The sequence below is a fragment of the Oncorhynchus gorbuscha genome, linkage group LG16 (genome assembly GCF_021184085.1).
Source record: "Oncorhynchus gorbuscha isolate QuinsamMale2020 ecotype Even-year linkage group LG16, OgorEven_v1.0, whole genome shotgun sequence".
Taxonomy (NCBI): domain Eukaryota; kingdom Metazoa; phylum Chordata; class Actinopteri; order Salmoniformes; family Salmonidae; genus Oncorhynchus; species Oncorhynchus gorbuscha.
This window is the reverse complement of record NC_060188.1, coordinates 49,425,261-49,445,239: the sequence shown is the minus strand read 5'-3', so window position 1 is coordinate 49,445,239 and position 19,979 is coordinate 49,425,261. Positions and strand designations below refer to the sequence as shown.

The 19,979-nt window shown below is 44.9% G+C and overlaps 1 protein-coding gene across 1 annotated transcript in view; it reads right to left on the bottom strand.

Annotated features, from left to right (window-relative positions):
- Positions 1-14,588: 14,588 nt before the first annotated feature.
- Positions 14,589-19,979, bottom strand: part of exoc3l2a (exocyst complex component 3-like 2a) — a 50,852-nt gene continuing 45,461 nt past the window's right edge. Inside the window, exons 12-13 of the mRNA XM_046307037.1 lie at positions 18,843-18,964; positions 14,589-16,168 (exon numbers count right to left, since the gene is read on the bottom strand). Coding sequence (XP_046162993.1) covers positions 15,850-16,168; positions 18,843-18,964 — 441 coding nt within the window. The 3' untranslated portion in view covers positions 14,589-15,849. The remainder of the gene's footprint in view (positions 16,169-18,842; positions 18,965-19,979) is intronic.

Here is a 19,979-nt window from a genome sequence, read left to right as displayed (position 1 = left end):
AGGGTTAGCTCCAATCAACCGGTGGTGTAAAGTACTTAAGTAAAAATACTTGAAAGTACTACTTAAGTTGGATTTTTTTTGGTACCTGTACTTTACTGTATTTATATTTTTGACAACTTGTACTTTCACTCCGCTACATTCCTATAGAAATAATGTACTTTTTACTCTTTATATTTTCCCTGACACCAAAAAGTAGTCATTACATTTGGAAAGCTTAGCAGGGCAGGACAATTGTCTAATTCACGCACTTATCAAGAGATCATCCCTAGTCATTCCTACTGCCTCTGTAACCGATGTGAAATGGCTAGCTAGTTAGCGGTGGTGCGCACTAATACCGTTTCAATCGGTGACGTCATTTGCTCTGAGACCTTGAAGTAGTGGTTCCCCTTGCTCTGCAAGGGCCGTGGCTTTTGTGGAGCGATGGTTAACGATGCTTCTTGAGTGACTGGTTGATGTGTGCAGAGGGTCCCTGGTTCGAGCCCAGCTTGGGTTGAGGAGAGGGAACTACTGAAGTTATACTGTTACACCTCTGATCTGGCAGACTCACTAAACACACATGGTTTGTTTGTAAATTATGTATGATCATAACTGTGTCCCTGTGTCACGCCCTGGCCTTAGTATTTTGTGTTTTCTTTATTATTTTGGTCAAGCCAGGGTGTGACATGGGTATTTATGTGGTGTGTTTTGTCTAGGTTTTTTTTGTAGGTCATGGGATTGTGGTTTAGTGAAGTAGTCTAGGTAAGTCTATGGGTGCCTAGAGTGGTTCTCAATCAGAGTCAGGTGTTTATCGTTGTCTCTGATTGGGAACCATATTTAGGCAGCCATATTCTTTGTGTTTCGTGGGTGATTGTTCCTGTCTCTGTGTTTGTTTGCACCAGATAGGGCTGTTTCGGTTTTTCACGGTTATTGTTTTTGTATACTGGTTGTATTTTCATCTTTCATTAAAGATGTTTATGAATAACCATGCTGCATTTTGGTCCTCCTCTCCTTCCCAGGAAGAAAACCGTAACACCCTGGCTATCCGTAAATTTAAAAAACAAGAACATCTGGTTTGCTTAATATAAGAAATGAAAAATGATTTATACTTTTACTTTTGATACTTAAGTACATTTAAAACCAAATAATTTTAGACTTTGACTCAATTAGTATTTTACTGGATGACTTTCAGTTTTACTTGAGTCATTTTCTTTTGAGGTATCTTTACACTTACTCAAGTATGAAAATTGTGTACTTTCTCCACCACTGCAATCAATTTGTATATTGACTGGATAAGTTGAAGCTTTGATCAAAGCTTAAAATGGTTTTGTTGTGAGCGAAAGTCGCACCTATTATTTATCTTAGGTCAATATATGAGAACATTTCTTGATCTAAACGTACCCTCGCAGTGATGTTGCAAGTGCAAGCCAAGTATTAGTAACTTGTTTTGATTATTTTTTTGATTATAGAGTCCTGTCTGTTTCAAATGTTTAGGTTACTTTGCGCACTTTGTTTGTGCGTTTACAAGAGGAAATGTCAACCAGTGTTTACTTAGCACAGTGACAGGAGGCAAGATGCAATAACCATTGGAAGGAAGAAACTGCAGGTTAGGCAAATTAAATCGTAGTACAATTTGCGTTTTTCTACCAAGTATTGCTCCCAACTTGTTTAGGCCTGTATTACAGATATATTCCACGTTATGGCTGACTCATCTCAGAATCGGCATCCTATCGCATCACTGGCCTGGGGACACTACAGTATGTAGCAAACCTGATACACAAACATAAGAGTACCTCAACTGTTAAAAGGGGAGAGAGAGAGGAGAAGAGGGAGGATTAGGAAAGGATTGATGACAATCCCAGTCAGAGGAAGAGCGAGGAGAGACATGACAAAGTGAGCTGACAGGGGAGATAAGAATGCTATGGACGGAAACTTTCATGTCTGGTAATCTAACCATGGGGAATGAAGTCTGTAGACTAACCTTTCCTCTTTGTTTCAGATGACAGAGCAGCCTGGCACCAGGGACAGTCAACCATCAACTTTGGTTGTCTGACAACTGAAGACTTCCTAACTCTATTGTTTACCCATAGGGTTGCAAAATTCGAGTAACTTTCCCCAAATCCCAACCTTTTTCAGAATGACATGTTGGAGGATTCATGCTTATTCCCTCTTGATTCCAGGAAACTTCCAGACAGGACATTGGGGAAGTTAACATAATTTTGCAAACCTACCCTGGTAGTTCAGTGTCCTTGTGGTTAGTATACGCCCTGAGATTGGAAGGTTGGGAATCCAATCACCATCATACCAATGATGCATCTCCGCTTGGCAGAGGAGAAACAGTGCCTTACAAAAGTATTCATCCCCCTTGGTGTTTTTCCTATTTTGTTGCATTACAACCTGTAATTTAAATTTTTATTTGTATTTAATGTAATGGACATACACAAAATACTGAAATGAAAAAAATTACTTGTTTCAAAAAATTCAAAGAAAAAATAAAAGTGATGCGTGCATATGTATTCACCCCTTTGCTATGAAGCCCCTAAATAAGATATGGTGCAACCAATTACCTTCAGAAGTCACATAATTAGTTAAATAAAGTCCACATGTGTGCAATCTAAGTGTCACATGATCTCAGTATATATACTCCTGTTCTGAAAGGCCCCAGAGTCTGCAACACACTAAGCAAGGGGCAACATTAAGCAAAGACCAAGGAGCTCTCCAAACAGGTCAGGGACAAAGTGGGGGAGAAGTACAGATCAGAGTTGGGTTATAAAAAAATATCAGAAACGTTGAACATCCCACGGAGCACCAATAAATCCATTATTAAAAAATGGAAAGAATATGGCACCACAACAAACCTGCCAAGATAGTGCCGCCCACCACAACTCACAGACCAGGCAAGGAGGGCATTAATCAGAGAGACAACAAAGACACCAAAGATAAGGAGGAGGGAGCTGTGAAGATCCACAGCAAAGATTGGGGTGTCTGTCCATAGGACCACTTTAAGCTGCACACTCCACAGAGCTGGGCTTTAGGGAAGAGTGGCCAAAAAAAAGCAATTGCTTAAAGAAAAAAATAGGCAATCACGTTTGGTGTTCAACCAAATGTCATGTGGGAGACTCCCAAAACATATTGGAAGAAGGTACTCTGGTCAGATGAGACTAAAATTGAGCTTTTTGGCCATCAAGGAAAACGCTATGTCTGGAGAAAACTCAACTCCTCACATCACCCCGAGATTACCATCCCCACAGTGAAGCATGTTGGTGGCAGCATCATGCTGTGAGGATGTTTTTCATCGACAGGGACTGGGAGACTGGTCAGAATTGAAGGAATGATGGATAGTTCTAAATACAGGGAAATTCTGGAGGGAAACCTGTTTCAGTCTTCCAGAGTTTTGAGACTAGGACGAAGGGTCCCCTTCCAGCAGGACAATGACCCTAAGAATACTGCAAAAGTAACACTCAAGTGGTTTAAGGGGAAACATTTAAATGTCTTGGAATGGCCTAGTCAAAACCCAGACCTCAATCCAATTGAGCATCTGTGGAATGACTTAAAGAATGCTGTACACCAGCAGACCCCATCCAACTCGAAGGAGCTGGAGCGGTTTTGCCTTGAAGAACGGGCAAAAATCCCAGTGGCTAGATGTGCCAAGCTTATAGAGACATACCCCATGAGACTTGCAGCTGTAATTGCTGCAAAAGGTGGCTCTACAAAGTATTGACTTTGGGGGGGTGGATAGTTATGCAAGCTCAAGTTTTCTGATATTTTGTCTTATTTCTTGTTTGTTTCACAGTAAAAAAATATTTGTATCTTCAAAGTGGTAGGAATGTTGTGTAAATCAAATGATACAAACCACCAAAAATCTATATTAATTCCAGGCTTTAACTTAAGGCAACAAAATAGAAAAAACGCCAAGGTGGGTGAATACTTCCGCAAGCCACTGTACACTATACTATACCTTCAGAAAGTATTCAGACCCCTTGATTAAGATCCCCTTCCACATTTTGTTACGTTACAGCCTCATTCTAAAATGTATTTCTTTCTTCATCAATAGTGACAAAGCAAAAACAGGTTTTTAGACATTTTTGCTAATTAATTAAACACAAATAACTGAAATATCACATTTAGATAAGTATTCAGACCCTTTACTCAGTACTTTGTTGAAGCACTTTTGCCAGCGATTACAGCATCAAGTCTTCTTGGGTATGACTCTACGAGCTTGGCACAGCTATATTTGGGGAGTTTCTCCCAATCTTCTCTGCAGATCCTCTCAAGCTTTGTCAGGATGGATGGGGAGCGTTGCTGCACAGCTATTTTCAGGTCTTTCCAGAGATGTTTTATCAGGTTCAAGTCCGGCCTTTGGCTGGGCCACTCAAGAACATTCAGGGACTTGTCCCGAAGCCACTCCTGCATTGTCTTGATTGTGTGCTTAGTGTCATTGTCATGTTGGAAGGTGAACTTTCAACCCAGTCTGAGGTCCTGAGCTCTCTGGAACAGGTTTTCATCAAGGATATCTCTGTACTTTGCTCCATTCATCTTTCCCTCGATTCTGACTGGTCTCCCAGTCCCTGCTGCTGATAAACACCCCCACAGCATGATGCTGACACCAACATGCTTCACTGTAGGGATGGTGCCAGGTTTCCTCCAGCTGTGGTGCTTGGCATTCAGGCCAACGAGTTCAATCTTGGTTTCATCAGACCAGAGGAACTTGTTTCTCATGGTCTGAGAATCTTTAGGTGCCTTTAGTCAAACTCCAAGGAGGTTGTCAAGTGCCTTTTACTGGGGAGTGGCTTCCGTCTGGCCACTCTACCATAAAGGCATGATTGGTGGAGTGCTGCAGAGATGGCTGTCCTTCTGGAAGATCTCCCATCTGCACAAAGGAACTCTAGAGCTCTGTCAGAGTGATCATCGAGTTCTTGGTCACCTCCTTGACCAAGGCCCTTCTCCCCCAGTTTGGTCGGGCGGCCAGCCATAGGAAGAGTCTTTGAGCGGGTTGAGAGTTTCAAGTTCCTTGGTGTCCACATAACCAATGAATGATCATGGTCCAAACACACTAAAACATTTGTGAATAGGGCACAACAACACCTTTCCCCCCAGGAGACTGAAAGGATTTGGCATGGGTCCCTAGATCCTCAAAAAGTTAAACAACTGCACCATCGAGCTGCATCATTGCCTGGTATGGCAACTGCTTGGCATCTGACATAAGGTGCTACAGAGCGTAGTACGTACGGCCCAGTACCTCACCGGGGCCAAGATTCCTGCCATCCATGACCTATATACTAAAAAATTGTCAAAGACTCCAGTCACCCAAGTGTTTACTCTGCTACCGCACGGCAAGAGGTACCGGAGCGCAAAGTTTAGGACCAAAAGGCTTCTTAAAACCTGTTTGGGATAAGGGGCAGCATTTTCAGCATACTTCCTTTGACATGTTTCTACGAACTGTAATATGACTTTTCTTCTGAACTTTCGCCTGGACTTGCCCGTGTGTCGTGTGTTTTGATTTGTGATCTGAACGTGCTAATAAAAGGAGGTATTTGTACATAAATGATGGACTTTATTGAACAAATCAAACAATAATCAAATTTATTGTGGAACTGGGATTCCTGGGAGTGCATTCTGATGAAGATCATCAAAGGTAAGTGAATATTTATAACGCTATTTCTGACTTCTGTTGACTCCACAACATGGCGGATATCTGTATGACATGTTTTGTTGTCTGAGCACTGTACTCAGATTATTGCATGGTTTGCATTTTCAGTTTTGCTTTGTCATTATGGGGTATTGTGTTTAGATTGCTGAATATTTTTTTGTATTTTTTAAATCCATTTTAGAATAAGGCTGTAATGTAACAAAATGTGGAAAATGTCATGGGTCTGAATAATTCCAAAGGTGCTGTATATAGAAAAGTATGAGGACACCCCTTCAAATGAGTGGATTTGGCTATTTCAGCCACACCCGTTGCTGACAGGTGTATAAATATGAGCATGCAGCCATGCAATCTCCATATAGAAACATTGTCAGTAGAAATGCCTTACTGAAGAGCTCAGAGACTTTCAACGTGGCACCGTCATAGGATGCCACCTTTCTAACAGGTCAGTTCGTCAAATTTCTGCCCTGCTATAGCTGCCCCAGTCAACTGAATGTGATGTTATTGTGAAATTGAAACGTATAGGAGCGACAACGTCTCAGCCGCAAAGTGGTAGGCCACACAAGCTTACAGAACAGAACCGCCGAGCGCATAGAAATCGTCTATCCTTGGTTGCAGCCCTCACTACCAAGTTCCAAACTGCCTCTGGAAGCAACTTCAGCACAATAACTGTTCGTCAGGAAATGAAATGGCTTCCCATGACCAAGCAGTCATACACAAGCCTGCGATCACCATGCGCAATGCCAAGCATTGGCTAGAGTGGTGTAAAGCTCACTGCCATTGGACTCTGAAGCAGTGGAAACACGTTCTCTGGAGTGATGAATCCCACTTCACCATCTGGCAGTCCGGCGGACGACTCTGGGTTTGGTGGATGCCAGGAGAACGCTACCTGCCCCAATACATAGTGCTAACTGTAAAGTTTGGTGGAGGAGGAATAATGGTCTGAGGCTGTTAGTCATGGTTCGGACTATCCCCTTAGTTCCAGTGAAGGGAAATCTTAACGCTACAGTATACAATGACATTCTAGACGATTCTGTGCTTCCAGCTTTGCGGCAACAGTTTGGAGAAGGCCCTTTCCTGTTTCTGTCATGTTTTGTCATTTATTATCTTGTCTTGTCCCTGTGCTTCCCATTCTATTCGTTTCCCTCTGCTGGTCTTATTAGGTTCTTTCCCTCTTTCTATCCCTCTCTCTCCCCCTCCCTCTCTCACTCTCTCGCTCTCTCTTCTCTCTATCGTTCCGTTCCTGCTCCCAGCTGTTCCTATTCCCCTAATCAATCATTTAGTCTTCCCACACCTGTTCCCGATCCTTTCCCCTGATTAGAGTCCCTATTTCTTCCTTTGTGTTCCGTTCCTGTCCTGTCGGTTCCTTGTCTAGAATTCACCGTGCTGTGTTTGTGTATCGCCCTGTCGTGTCGTGTTTTCCTCAGATGCTGCGTGGTCAGCAGGTGTCTGAGTCTGTCTGGTTCAAGTGCCTTCCCGAGGCAACCTGCTGTTCACCTGCTGTTCAAGATCGAGTTTCCAGTTTGTCCTCGTCATTTCGAGTGAAAGTTGTGTTTTTTGTTTGTATTTACTTTACTGGATTAAAGACTCTGTTTTCGCCAAGTCGCTTTTGGGTCCTCTTTCACCTGCATGACAGAAGGAACCGACCAAGGAATGGACCCAGCGACTTCAGACGCTCGTTACACTGCCGTCGAGATCCAAGGAGCCATGCTCGGCAGACACGAGCAGGAATTGTCTGCTGCTCGCCATGCCGTGGAGAACCTGGCCGCTCAGGTTTCCGACCTCTCTGGACAGTTCCAGAGTCTACGTCTCGTGCCACCTGTTACTTCCTGGCCTGCCGAGCCTCCAGAACCTAGGGTTAATAACCCACCTTGCTACTCCGGGCAGCCCACTGAGTGCCGCTCCTTTCTCACGCAGTGTGAGATTGTGTTCTCTCTCCAACCCAACACATACTCTAGAGAGAGAGCTCGGGTTGCTTACGTCATTTCACTCCTTACTGGCCGGGCTCGAGAATGGGGCACAGCTATCTGGGAGGCAAGGGCTGATTGCTCTAACAAGTTCCAGAACTTTAAAGAGGAGATGATTCGGGTTTTTGACCGTTCAGTTTTTGGTAGGGAGGCTTCTTGGGCCCTGGCTTCCTTATGCCAAGGTGAACGGTCCATAACGGATTATTCTATTGAGTTTCGCACTCTTGCTGCCTCTAGTGAGTGGAACGAGCCGGCGCTGCTCGCTCGTTTTCTGGAGGGACTCCACGCAGTGGTTAAGGATGAGATTCTCTCCCGGGAGGTTCCTTCAGATGTGGACTCTTTGATTGCTCTCGCCATCCGCATAGAACGACGGGTAGATCTTCGTCACCGGGCTCGTGGAAGAGAGCTCGCATCAACGGTGTTTCCCTGCTCCGCATCGCAACCATCTCCCTCCTCTGGCTCAGAGTCTGAGCCCATGCAGCTGGGAGGGATTCGCATCTCGACTAAGGAGAGGGAACGGAGGATCACCAACCGCCTGTGCCTCTATTGCGGAGTTGCTGGACATTTTGTTAATTCATGTCCAGTAAAGCCAGAGCTCATCTGTAAGCGGAGGGCTACAGGTGAGCGCAACTACCCAAGTCTCTCCATCAAAATCCTGTACTACTTTGTCGGTCCATCTACGCTGGACCGGTTCGGGTGCTACATGTAGTGCCTTGATAGACTCTGGGGCTGAGGGTTGTTTCATGGACGAAGCATGGGTTCGGAAACATGACATTCCTTTCAGAGAGTTAGAGAAGCCTACGCCCATGTTCGCCTTAGATGGTAGTCATCTTCCCAGTATCAGATTTGAGACACTACCTTTAACCCTCACAGTATCTGGTAACCACAGTGAGACTATTTCTTTTTTGATTTTTCGTTCACCGTTTACACCTGTTGTTTTGGGTCATCCCTGGCTAGTATGTCATAATCCTTCTATTAATTGGTCTAGTAATTCTATCCTATCCTGGAACGTTTCTTGTCATGTGAAGTGTTTAATGTCTGCCATCCCTCCCGTTTCTTCTGTCCCTACTTCTCAGGAGGAACCTGGCGATTTGACAGGAGTGCCGGAGGAATATCATGATCTGCGCACGGTCTTCAGTCGGTCCCGAGCCAACTCCCTTCCTCCTCACCGGTCGTATGATTGTAGTATTGATCTCCTTCCGGGGACCACTCCTCCTCGGGGTAGACTATACTCTCTGTCGGCTCCCGAACGTAAGGCTCTCGAGGATTATTTGTCTGTGTCTCTTGACGCCGGTACCATAGTGCCTTCTTCCTCTCCGGCCGGGGCGGGGTTCTTTTTGTTAAGAAGAAGGACGGTACTCTGCGCCCCTGCGTGGATTATCGAGGGCTGAATGACATAACGGTTAAGAATCGTTATCCGCTTCCCCTTATGTCATCAGCCTTCGAGATTCTGCAGGGAGCCAGGTGCTTTACTAAGTTGGACCTTCGTAACGCTTACCATCTCGTGCGCATCAGAGAGGGGGACGAGTGGAAAACGGCGTTTAACACTCCGTTAGGGCATTTTGAGTACCGGGTTCTGCCGTTTGGTCTCGCCAATGCGCCAGCTGTTTTTCAGGCATTAGTTAATGATGTTCTGAGAGACATGCTGAACATCTTTGTTTTTGTCTATCTTGACGATATCCTGATTTTTTCTCCGTCACTCGAGATTCATGTTCAGCACGTTCGACGTGTTCTACAGCGCCTTTTAGAGAATTGTCTCTACGTAAAGTCTGAGAAGTGCTCTTTTCATGTCTCCTCCGTTACTTTTCTCGGTTCCGTTATTTCCGCTGAAGGCATTCAGATGGATTCCGCTAAGGTCCAAGCTGTCAGTGATTGGCCCGTTCCAAGGTCACGTGTCGAGTTGCAGCGCTTTTTAGGTTTCGCTAATTTCTATCGGCGTTTCATTCGTAATTTCGGTCAAGTTGCTGCCCCTCTCACAGCTCTTACTTCTGTCAAGACGTGTTTTAAGTGGTCCGGTTCCGCCCAGGGAGCTTTTGATCTTCTAAAAGAACGTTTTACGTCCGCTCCTATCCTCGTTACTCCTGACGTCACTAGACAATTCATTGTCGAGGTTGACGCTTCAGAGGTAGGCGTGGGAGCCATTCTATCCCAGCGCTTCCAGTCTGACGATAAGGTTCATCCTTGCGCTTATTTTTCTCATCGCCTGTCGCCATCTGAGCGCAACTATGATGTGGGTAACCGTGAACTGCTCGCCATCCGCTTAGCCCTAGGCGAATGGCGACAGTGGTTGGAGGGGGCGACCGTTCCTTTTGTCGTTTGGACAGACCATAAGAACCTTGAGTACATCCGTTCTGCCAAACGACTTAATGCCCGTCAAGCTCGTTGGGCGTTGTTTTTCGCTCGTTTCGAGTTTGTGATTTCTTACCGTCCGGGTAGCAAGAACACCAAGCCTGATGCCTTATCCCGTCTGTTTAGTTCTTCTGTGGCTTCTACTGATCCCGAGGGGATTCTTCCTTATGGGCGTGTTGTCGGGTTAACAGTCTGGGGAATTGAAAGACAGGTTAAGCAAGCACTCACGCACACTGCGTCGCCGCGCGCTTGTCCTAGTAACCTCCTTTTCGTTCCTGTTTCCACTCGTCTGGCTGTTCTTCAGTGGGCTCACTCTGCCAAGTTAGCTGGTCATCCCGGTGTTCGAGGCACTCTTGCGTCTATTCGCCAGCGCTTTTGGTGGCCGACTCAGGAGCGTGACACGCGCCGTTTCGTGGCTGCTTGTTCGGACTGCGCGCAGACTAAGTCGGGTAACTCTCCTCCTGCCGGTCGTCTCAGACCGCTCCCCATTCCTTCTCGACCATGGTCTCACATCGCCCTAGACTTCATTACCGGTCTGCCTTTGTCTGCGGGGAAGACTGTGATTCTTACGGTTGTCGATAGGTTCTCTAAGGCGGCACATTTCATTCCCCTCGCTAAACTTCCTTCCGCTAAGGAGACGGCACAAATCATTATCGAGAATGTATTCAGAATTCATGGCCTCCCGTTAGACGCCGTTTCAGACAGAGGCCCGCAATTCACGTCACAGTTTTGGAGGGAGTTCTGTCGTTTGATTGGTGCGTCCGTCAGTCTCTCTTCCAGGTTTCATCCCCAGTCTAACGGTCAAGCAGAGAGGGCCAATCAGACGATTGGTCGCATACTACGCAGCCTTTCTTTCAGAAACCCTGCGTCTTGGGCAGAACAGCTCCCCTGGGCAGAATACGCTCACAATTCGCTTCCTTCGTCTGCTACCGGGTTATCTCCGTTTCAGAGTAGTCTGGGTTACCAGCCTCCTCTGTTCTCATCCCAGCTTGCCGAGTCCAGCGTTCCCTCCGCTCAAGCGTTTGTCCAACGTTGTGAGCGCACCTGGAGGAGGGTGAGGTCTGCACTTTGCCGTTACAGGGCACAGACTGTGAGAGCCGCCAATAAACGCAGGATTAAGAGTCCAAGGTATTGTTGCGGCCAGAGAGTGTGGCTTTCCACTCGCAACCTTCCTCTTACGACAGCTTCTCGTAAGTTGACTCCGCGGTTCATTGGTCCGTTCCGTGTCTCCCAGGTCGTCAATCCTGTCGCTGTGCGACTGCTTCTTCCGCGACATCTTCGTCGCGTCCATCCTGTCTTCCATGTCTCCTGTGTCAAGCCCTTTCTTCGCACCCCGTTCGTCTTCCCTCCCCCCTCCGTCCTTGTCGAGAGCGCACCTATTTACAAGGTACATAAGATCATGGACATGCGTTCTCGGGGACGGGGTCACCAATACTTAGTGGATTGGGAGGGTTACGGTCCTGAGGAGAGGAGTTGGGTTCCGTCTCGGGACGTGCTGGACCGTTCACTCATTGATGATTTCCTCCGTTGCCGCCAGGATTCCTCCTCGAGTGCGCCAGGAGGCGCTCGGTGAGTGGGGGTACTGTCATGTTTTGTCATTTATTATCTTGTCTTGTCCCTGTGCTTCCCATTCTATTCGTTTCCCTCTGCTGGTCTTATTAGGTTCTTTCCCTCTTTCTATCCCTCTCTCTCCCCCTCCCTCTCTCACTCTCTCGCTCTCTCTTCTCTCTATCGTTCCGTTCCTGCTCCCAGCTGTTCCTATTCCCCTAATCAATCATTTAGTCTTCCCACACCTGTTCCCGATCCTTTCCCCTGATTAGAGTCCCTATTTCTTCCTTTGTGTTCCGTTCCTGTCCTGTCGGTTCCTTGTCTAGAATTCACCGTGCTGTGTTTGTGTATCGCCCTGTCGTGTCGTGTTTTCCTCAGATGCTGCGTGGTGAGCAGGTGTCTGAGTCTGTCTGGTTCAAGTGCCTTCCCGAGGCAACCTGCTGTTCACCTGCTGTTCAAGATCGAGTCTCCAGTTTGTCCTCGTCATTTCGAGTGAAAGTTGTGTTTTTTGTTTGTATTTACTTTACTGGATTAAAGACTCTGTTTTCGCCAAGTCGCTTTTGGGTCCTCTTTCACCTGCATGACAGTTTCAGCACAACAATGCCCCCATGCATAAAGCGAGGTCCATACAGAAATGGTTTTGTGTGGAAGAACTTGACTGGCCTGCACAGAGCCCTGACCTCAACCCCATCGAACACCTTTGGGATGAATTGGAACGCCGACTGCGAGCCAGGCCTAATTGCCCAACATCAGTACCCGACCTCAAATAATGCTCTTGTGGCTGAATGGAAGCAAGTCCCCACAGCAATGGTCCAACATCTAGTGGAAAGCCTTTCTCAGAACGGTGGAGGCTGTTATAGCAGCAAAGGGGTGACAAACTCCATATTAATGCCCATGATTATGGAATGAGATGTTCGATAAGCAGGTGTCCACATACTTTTGGGGTAGGGCCCTGTGATAGACTAGAATCCTGTCCAGAAACAGACTCCTGCTCCTACTGTATGCACCGTTCAGACTCGTGCAAGGCTTTTTTTACTTACCCTGGTTGGTCTGCTGCAACCCTCCAGAACCATGCGGGCTGGTGCAGGTGAGTCATGAATATTCACAGTAGGTAAATGGGGCTATTGTGCTATTGGTCACCACTGAAAAACAAGGATGTTCAAGTGGTCAATGTGAACCATCTGCTCTGAGTATAGAATTTTCTGCCATGTGTTGTAATTTTCCCATGGAAAAGGGTAAGAAAGCTACACATAGACATATAGTGACATCGGCTTTTAGAGATTACAGGCCAATTTAGGGAGTGTGTGAAGCGAATACACAGCACATAACCCATACTGAGGTTGTCTGACAGCCCATGAGTGTTTATAAAGCATGAAAAAGATCCAGCGTGGCTGAACCCACACTCCGACCAGCAAAAAGGAAGTTCCCTCCTAGTGCGTGGCGTAAACTTGGCTCCAATAAAAGCATCCGTTTGCCACCTCGGCGGTAGACAACACGTAGCCTTTGTTTACCACAAAACATCCCCTCGGACGAGTCTGGAGGTACGACCCTTTAGTTTCCCTTTGCAATCAAGCACCATATTGGAGCCACGGTGGAACCCAAATGGACATACAGTAGCTGCCATAACACATGGTGGAGTATTCTTGATACACACAGGAAACTGTTTAGTGTGAAAACCCCAGTAGCGTTGCAGTTCTTGACACAAGCTTATGCGACTGGCACCTACTAGGCACTTAAATATTTTGTCTTGCCAATACACCCTCTGAATGGCACACATACACAATCCATGTCTCAATTGTCTCAAGGCTTAAAAATCCTTCTTTAACCTGTCTCCTCCCCTTCAGCTACACCAATTGAAGTGGATTTAGTGACATCAATAAGGGATCACAGCTCTCAACTGGATTCACCTGGTCAGTCTGTCATGGAAAGAGTATGTGTCCTTAATGTTTTGTACAGTCAGTGTATACCCTTCCTCATACACTATATCAGTTTGTCAGACTGCCCTTTGGTTTGTATTGTTCACCACTGCTGTTTTCAAGATGTTCAGCATTCCTCCCTAGGGCACGAAACCACCTTTCTGTCATCAAACATATGCTTCTCAGCACATTACATTTAGTATTTTAAAGATTAGTTTGCTCCCAAATGTGACCAAATATACAGTATGTACTCCTATATATGGCAAAATATATGCCCCTATCAAATGAGAAGTTAGTTCAATCCTGCGACTTGTATGCTCTAGTCGGCTGGCCCTCGCTACATATTCGTTGCGAGACCCACTGGCTCCAGGTCATCTACAAGGCCATGCTAGGTAAAGCTCCGCCTTATCTCAGTTCACTGGTCACGATGGCAACACCCATCCGTAGCACGCGCTCCAGCAGGTGTATCTCACTGATCATCCCTAAAGCCAACACCTCATTTGGCCGCCTTTCGTTCCAGTACTCTGCTGCCTATGACTGGAACGAATTGCAAAAATCACTGAAGTTGGAGACTTTTATCTCCCTCACCAACTTCAAACATCAGCTATCTGAGCAGCTAACCAATCGCTGCAGCTGTACATAGTCTATTGGTAAATAGCCCACCCATTTTCACCTACCTCATCCCCACAGTTTTTATTTATTTACTTTTCTGCTCTTTTGCACACCAATATCTCTACCTGTACATGATCATCTGATCATTTATCACTCCAGTGTTAATCTGCAATATTGTAATTATTCGCCTACCTCCTCATGCCTTTTGCACACATTGTATATAGACTCCCCTTTTTTTCCTACTGTGTTATTGACTTGTTAATTGTTTACTCCATGTGTAACTCTGTGTTGTCTGTTCACACTGCTATGCTTTATCTTGGCCAGGTCGCAGTTGCAAATGAGAACTTGTTCTCAACTAGCCTACCTGGTTAAATAAAGGTGAAATAAAATAAAATAAATAAAATCCACCCAATCAATGGGGGTTTATTTACTCTTTGGCAACATAATAGATCATATTCATTCACAGTTGAGTGTTTAAAACATTTACAAACCATGTCATATATATATATATATATATATATATATATATATATATATATATATATATATATATATATATATATATATATTTCCATACATATGTGTATCAAACAGCAATACAAAGTTAGAGAAAGAGCAGAGAAAAGCTGTGCGGTATCCAAGACAAGGTTGGGATTAGGTTAAATTACCCATAGAATAAAGAGATATTGAACAACATATTTATCCATAGGTCATACATTGCATTGGAATCTACAAAGCATTCAACTGGACAATAATTAGTTGGAATATGATGACAACAGTTTGAATAGTTTTGGTAACACTTTACCTTAACAGGTAAAACTTTACATTAAGGTGTACTTAAAATTATTCTTAAATTCAGAGTTCTCTGATACAGAGGGGTTGGGTTAAATGTGGAAGACACATTTCGGTGGAATCCATTCAGGTGTGTTGACTAGGTACCCCCTTTGTTAGTTATAAAAGTTAAACAGTTATAACACATTAGTTAGCTCTAAGTTATTGTTAAATGAATAATTAACAGTTTATTAACTACTTATTTATGTATAAAAGTATACCTTAAAACAGTATTTCTCAATCCTGGTCCTGGGGACCCAAAGGGGTGAACATGTCTGTTTTTGCCCCAACACTAACACACCTGATTCACATCGAAAAGCTTGATGATGAGTTGATTAGTCGAATCAAGTGCTAGGGCAAGAACAAAAATGTACACCCTTTTGTGTCCCCAGGACCATCATTAAGAAACACTGCCTTAATGTAAAGTGTTACCCAATAAGGTTTACAAAACCATTGAAGTGATACATTCATAGATGATACGAAATCTGTGTTTCAAGTATGCCTTAAAATCAATCCAAGCAATGCAACTGTGTACTGGTTCACATTCCAAACATGAAGAAATGTCTGAGCTCGAGGTGCAGTAGATGAGCTTATATGTGCTATACCTGAGATCAAGTCCTTTTTTATCACATTCCTTTGAAATGTCTGTAAATGAGTGATAAGTCAATTTACAGATGAATTAAAAACGGCGTTTGATAGTTTCACGTTTCTTTGGAGACTTGAATTTCTTTTTAGTAGTATGTTTCACAGTATTCGGCCCCACAATAGTAGTCGCAGCACAGTAGTCGCAGCACATAATATGACAGATATTAGGATTGAGTGCTTGTCAAATTGTTGTCAACAACAAACCTCTACCTATGTTATTTACAGCAGAAAGCCAAAAAATTACATTATGCACCATCAGTATTAGTTAGTCATACAAATGAACACATTGATACAGATTTATGAGTGTTACGGGTGAGCCTCTGTTCTACCAATGTGCTCCATATAATTTTCCTTGAAGTCAATCATCATCCATATCCTTCTCCTCGGTCAGGCGTTCCAGTGGCAGCGTGGTTCTGTTCCTGGGGTTTTTCTTGAGGTGTCGTCGAGGCCGGGCCTCTGAGAACCAGTTGGCGAGGGTCATGGCGACGCGGATGAGGCCCAGGTTGATGCAGTGCACCTCGGAGGTGACAGGGATGTCTGAGAAGAGGGCGTGATCCCGGCATAGCAGAGCAGAGCTGCCACTGCTCTCGAAGTCTCGGACTATGTTCAAGATCTCCTCACGCTCCGCCTGACGCATCATGCCTCGCACGTTCAGCAGGGTGGAGACGTGCTTCTTCCTGCAGGGATGATGGAGGGAGAGAAGGGGAGGAAAGGGAGGGAGATAGAGACTGGAGTTAGGGCATTTCAGTGGTTTTGATGCTGATTCATGATTCAATTATGCAGAGCAAAGGGCCATAACTTATGATGTTCAGTTGATCTATTGATAGAAAATGATGTGTATTTCACGTCAATTAGACATGATTCAAAAAAGATGCGACAAAACCTTAATTGTTTTACATTTCTTCACCCGGTACATCTACCAGACTTTCCAAGTAAATTGAATTTAAAGTGTGTTGCGATTTTAAATTCACTTTAACTTCAGTTTGATTTGATTTGCTGATTGTTTCAATATGAACAAGAGGAAGGGTTTGTTCACAAAGCAATCAAGGGTGGGGTGAAACTGACTGAGCCTGTAAACAAAGGTGTTAAACAGTGGTTGGGGGGGGACGACATATGGGACATATGGGGGAGTCCCAGTGGTGGACTGCAGACTTTGATCTCTGAAAATACCAACGGCGATTTGCGAGCAAGAAAACAAAAGGCACTCCTTGTGCCTGAATGAGTTAACATCGCATTGACCTGCTTTAGCTCCATCCTTTGATTCCAGAGAGTGGCACCAGACTGTCTCCCGTGGGGTGGCAGGAAAAGGAAATACTCCGCAGCAGCTTCCTGTCTGCCGGGCCACGGGTCATGCGTCACATATTGGGTACGCTGCCAGCTAGCAGTCCAGTGGCTGACCCCATGAAACACACAAACAACGAGGGGCCAGGGACAGTACCTTATGGGGCTAACCAGCCTCTTCCACTCAAAACAGCCCCTCGGTCCTCTCCAAGAATAGCAGGGTTAATATAAGTATGTTTCCGTGCTTCTTTTCCTTGTGTTGACCCATTGTGTCAATAGAAAGTCTACAATGAGTGCACAAAACTTTAGGAATACCCTTCTCTTTCCATGACATAGACTGACCAGGTGAAAGCTGTGATCCCTTCTTGATGTCACTTGTTAAATCCACTTCAATCAGTGTAGATAAAGGGGAGGAGACAGGGTAAAGAATCATTTTAAAGCCTTGAGACAATTGAGACATAGATTGTATGCCATTCAGAGGGTGAATTGGCAAGAGAAAATATTTAAGTGCCTTTGAACGGGGTATGGTAGTATGCCAGGTGCATCGGTTTGAGTGTGTCAACAACTATGACGCTGCTGCATTTTTCACGCTCAACAGTTTCCCGTGTGTATTAAGAATGGTCCACGAAGGTAAACGGAAAGGCTCTGGAGCAATGAACCGCCCTTGCTGTCTCTGCCTGGCCGGTTCCCCTCTTTCCACTGGGATTCTCTGCCTCTAACCCTATTACAGGGGCTGAGTCACTGGCTTACTAGGGCTCTTTCATACCGTCCCTAGGAGGGGTGCGTCACTTGAGTGGGTTGAGTCACTGATGTGATCTTCCTGTCTGGGTTGGCGCCCCCCCTTGGGTTGTGCCGTGGCGGAGATCTTTGTGGGCTACACTCGGCCTTGTCTCAGGATGGTAAGTTGGTGGTTAAAGATATCCCTCTAGTGGTGTGGGGACTGTGCTTTGGCAAAGTGGGTGGGGTTATATCCTTCCTGTTTGGCCCTGTCCGGGGGTGTCATCGGATGGGGCCACAGTGTCTCCTGACCCCTCCTGTCTCAGCCTCCAGTATTTATGCTGCAGTAGTTTATGTGTCGGGGGGCTAGGGTCTGTCTGTTATATCTGGAGTACTTCTCCTGTCCTATCCGGTGTCCTGTGTGAATTTAAGTATGCTCTCTCTAATTCTCTCTTTCTCTCTTTCTTTCTCTCTCTCGGAGGACCTGAGCCCTAGGACCATGCCTCAGGACTACCTGACATGATGACTCATTACATTTACATTTACATTTAAGTCATTTAGCAGACGCTCTTATCCAGAGCGACTTACAAATTGGGGACTCCTTTTTTCCCCAGTCCACCTGGCCGTGCTGCTGCTCCAGTTTGAACGGTTCTGCCTGTGATTATTATTATTTGACCATGCTGGTCATTTATGAACATTTGAACATCTTGGCCATGTTCTGTTATAATCTCCACCCGGCACAGCCAGAAGAGGACTGGCCACCCCACATAGCCTGGTTCCTCTATAGGTTTCTTCCTAGGTTTGGGCCTTTCTAGGGAGTTTTTCCTAGCCACCGTGCTTCTACACCTGTATTACCTGCTGTTTGGGGTTTTAGGCTGGGTTTCTATACAGCACTTTGAGATATCAGCTGATGTACGAAGGGCTATATAAATAAATTTGATTTGATTTTGATTTGATTTTAACTAAAGGACATCCAGCCAACTTGACAACTGCGGGAAGCACTGGAGTCTACATGGTCCAGCATCCCTGTGGAACGCTTTCAACACCTTGTAGAGTCCATGCCCCAACAAATTGAATCTGTTCCGAGGGGAAAAGGTGGTGCAATTCAATAGTAGGAAGGTGCTCCTAATGTTTATACACTCAGTGTAAATGTGGACTTAAATTGTGCTACCTTTGTCCACATTCCAAAAACAGCACTTATGAAACTGCACTGTGGAATGTAGGTTCTGTGTACTGTGGCATTGCGTATATAGGAAATGGGGACCAATGAATGACACTTGGCAAATGAGTTCACTGTACAACGTTTCTAAACAGTGCTCTATACTGCATTCCCCAAATGATTGAAACCTTTACCGTATGTCTGGAAACTCCTTCACCAGAACAGCAACCTCCATCTGGATGGACGGAGTGTCCTCCAGTAGAATGATGTCAGCTAGATGAGCGAGGACACTGTCCAGCCAAGAGGATCCTGACTCCTGAGAGAAGAGATATAAGATAAGTAATCATAAAAATGTGTAACACGAATGACCACCCAGAGACATATAAAAGCATTTGAAAACGCATATGCATTCATCATTGTCCGTTTTTGTCCTTAAAAGGTTTAGCTAATTTCATTGTTCTGGATGAGTTGCGTACTGTAAGTACAAAGGTCAATCATCTCCGTTGTCCATCAGCCATCAACAGATTGAAAAACCATTGTCTCAATCCATGATTGTTGGACACAGAATCCACCAAAACCACTCATTCCTTTTAATGTAGTGTTAAATATCATTAATATGTGACAATAATGATTTTTGTGAACAAATGTTTCATTTTGGCGTTAAAATAAGATTGGTAGCAACATGGAAAATCATTGTGGAAATCTGTGTCAGCTCGACTACAAAATCCACTAATCAATTCTCTATCTATGGGCTGACTGGCTAGCTAGCTAGGTAGCTAGCTAACATTAGCAAATTTAGCTACACACAATAATACCAAAGACAATATTAGCATGTAACATAACATGTAGCTAGTTAGCTGTAAAATCACCTAAACAAACTGCACTATCAATTTAGGAGTCTACAATCTTTGGTGAACACCAAACGGGATTGCTTATTTTTTTCTTTAAGCAATGGCTTTTTTCTGGCCACTCTTCTATGTTCAACCTGCAGATGATTGTGCCTCATAGTGGAGTCTAACAGGCTGACCACACGGACGCGAGCGTTGCAAAATAAAATTTGAAATCTATGTTATTAAAATTATAAAATTATTGCACCCACACTGCTCGCGCGCGCAAACGAGCATCTGCGTTGCCACGGGCTAAAATAGAAATCAGTTCTATATCTGATGCAGATCACGCTGCAAGACCTGCCTCTCCTATCTCCTCATTGGTTTATAGAAGCAGATACCCACGTGCCATCTCCTCATCGGTTATACCCACATAGGTGACTGAAAGACGAACAAGGTCAGTGGCGGTAATGCACCTAATTTATGAAAGTCGCCAATCGCAAT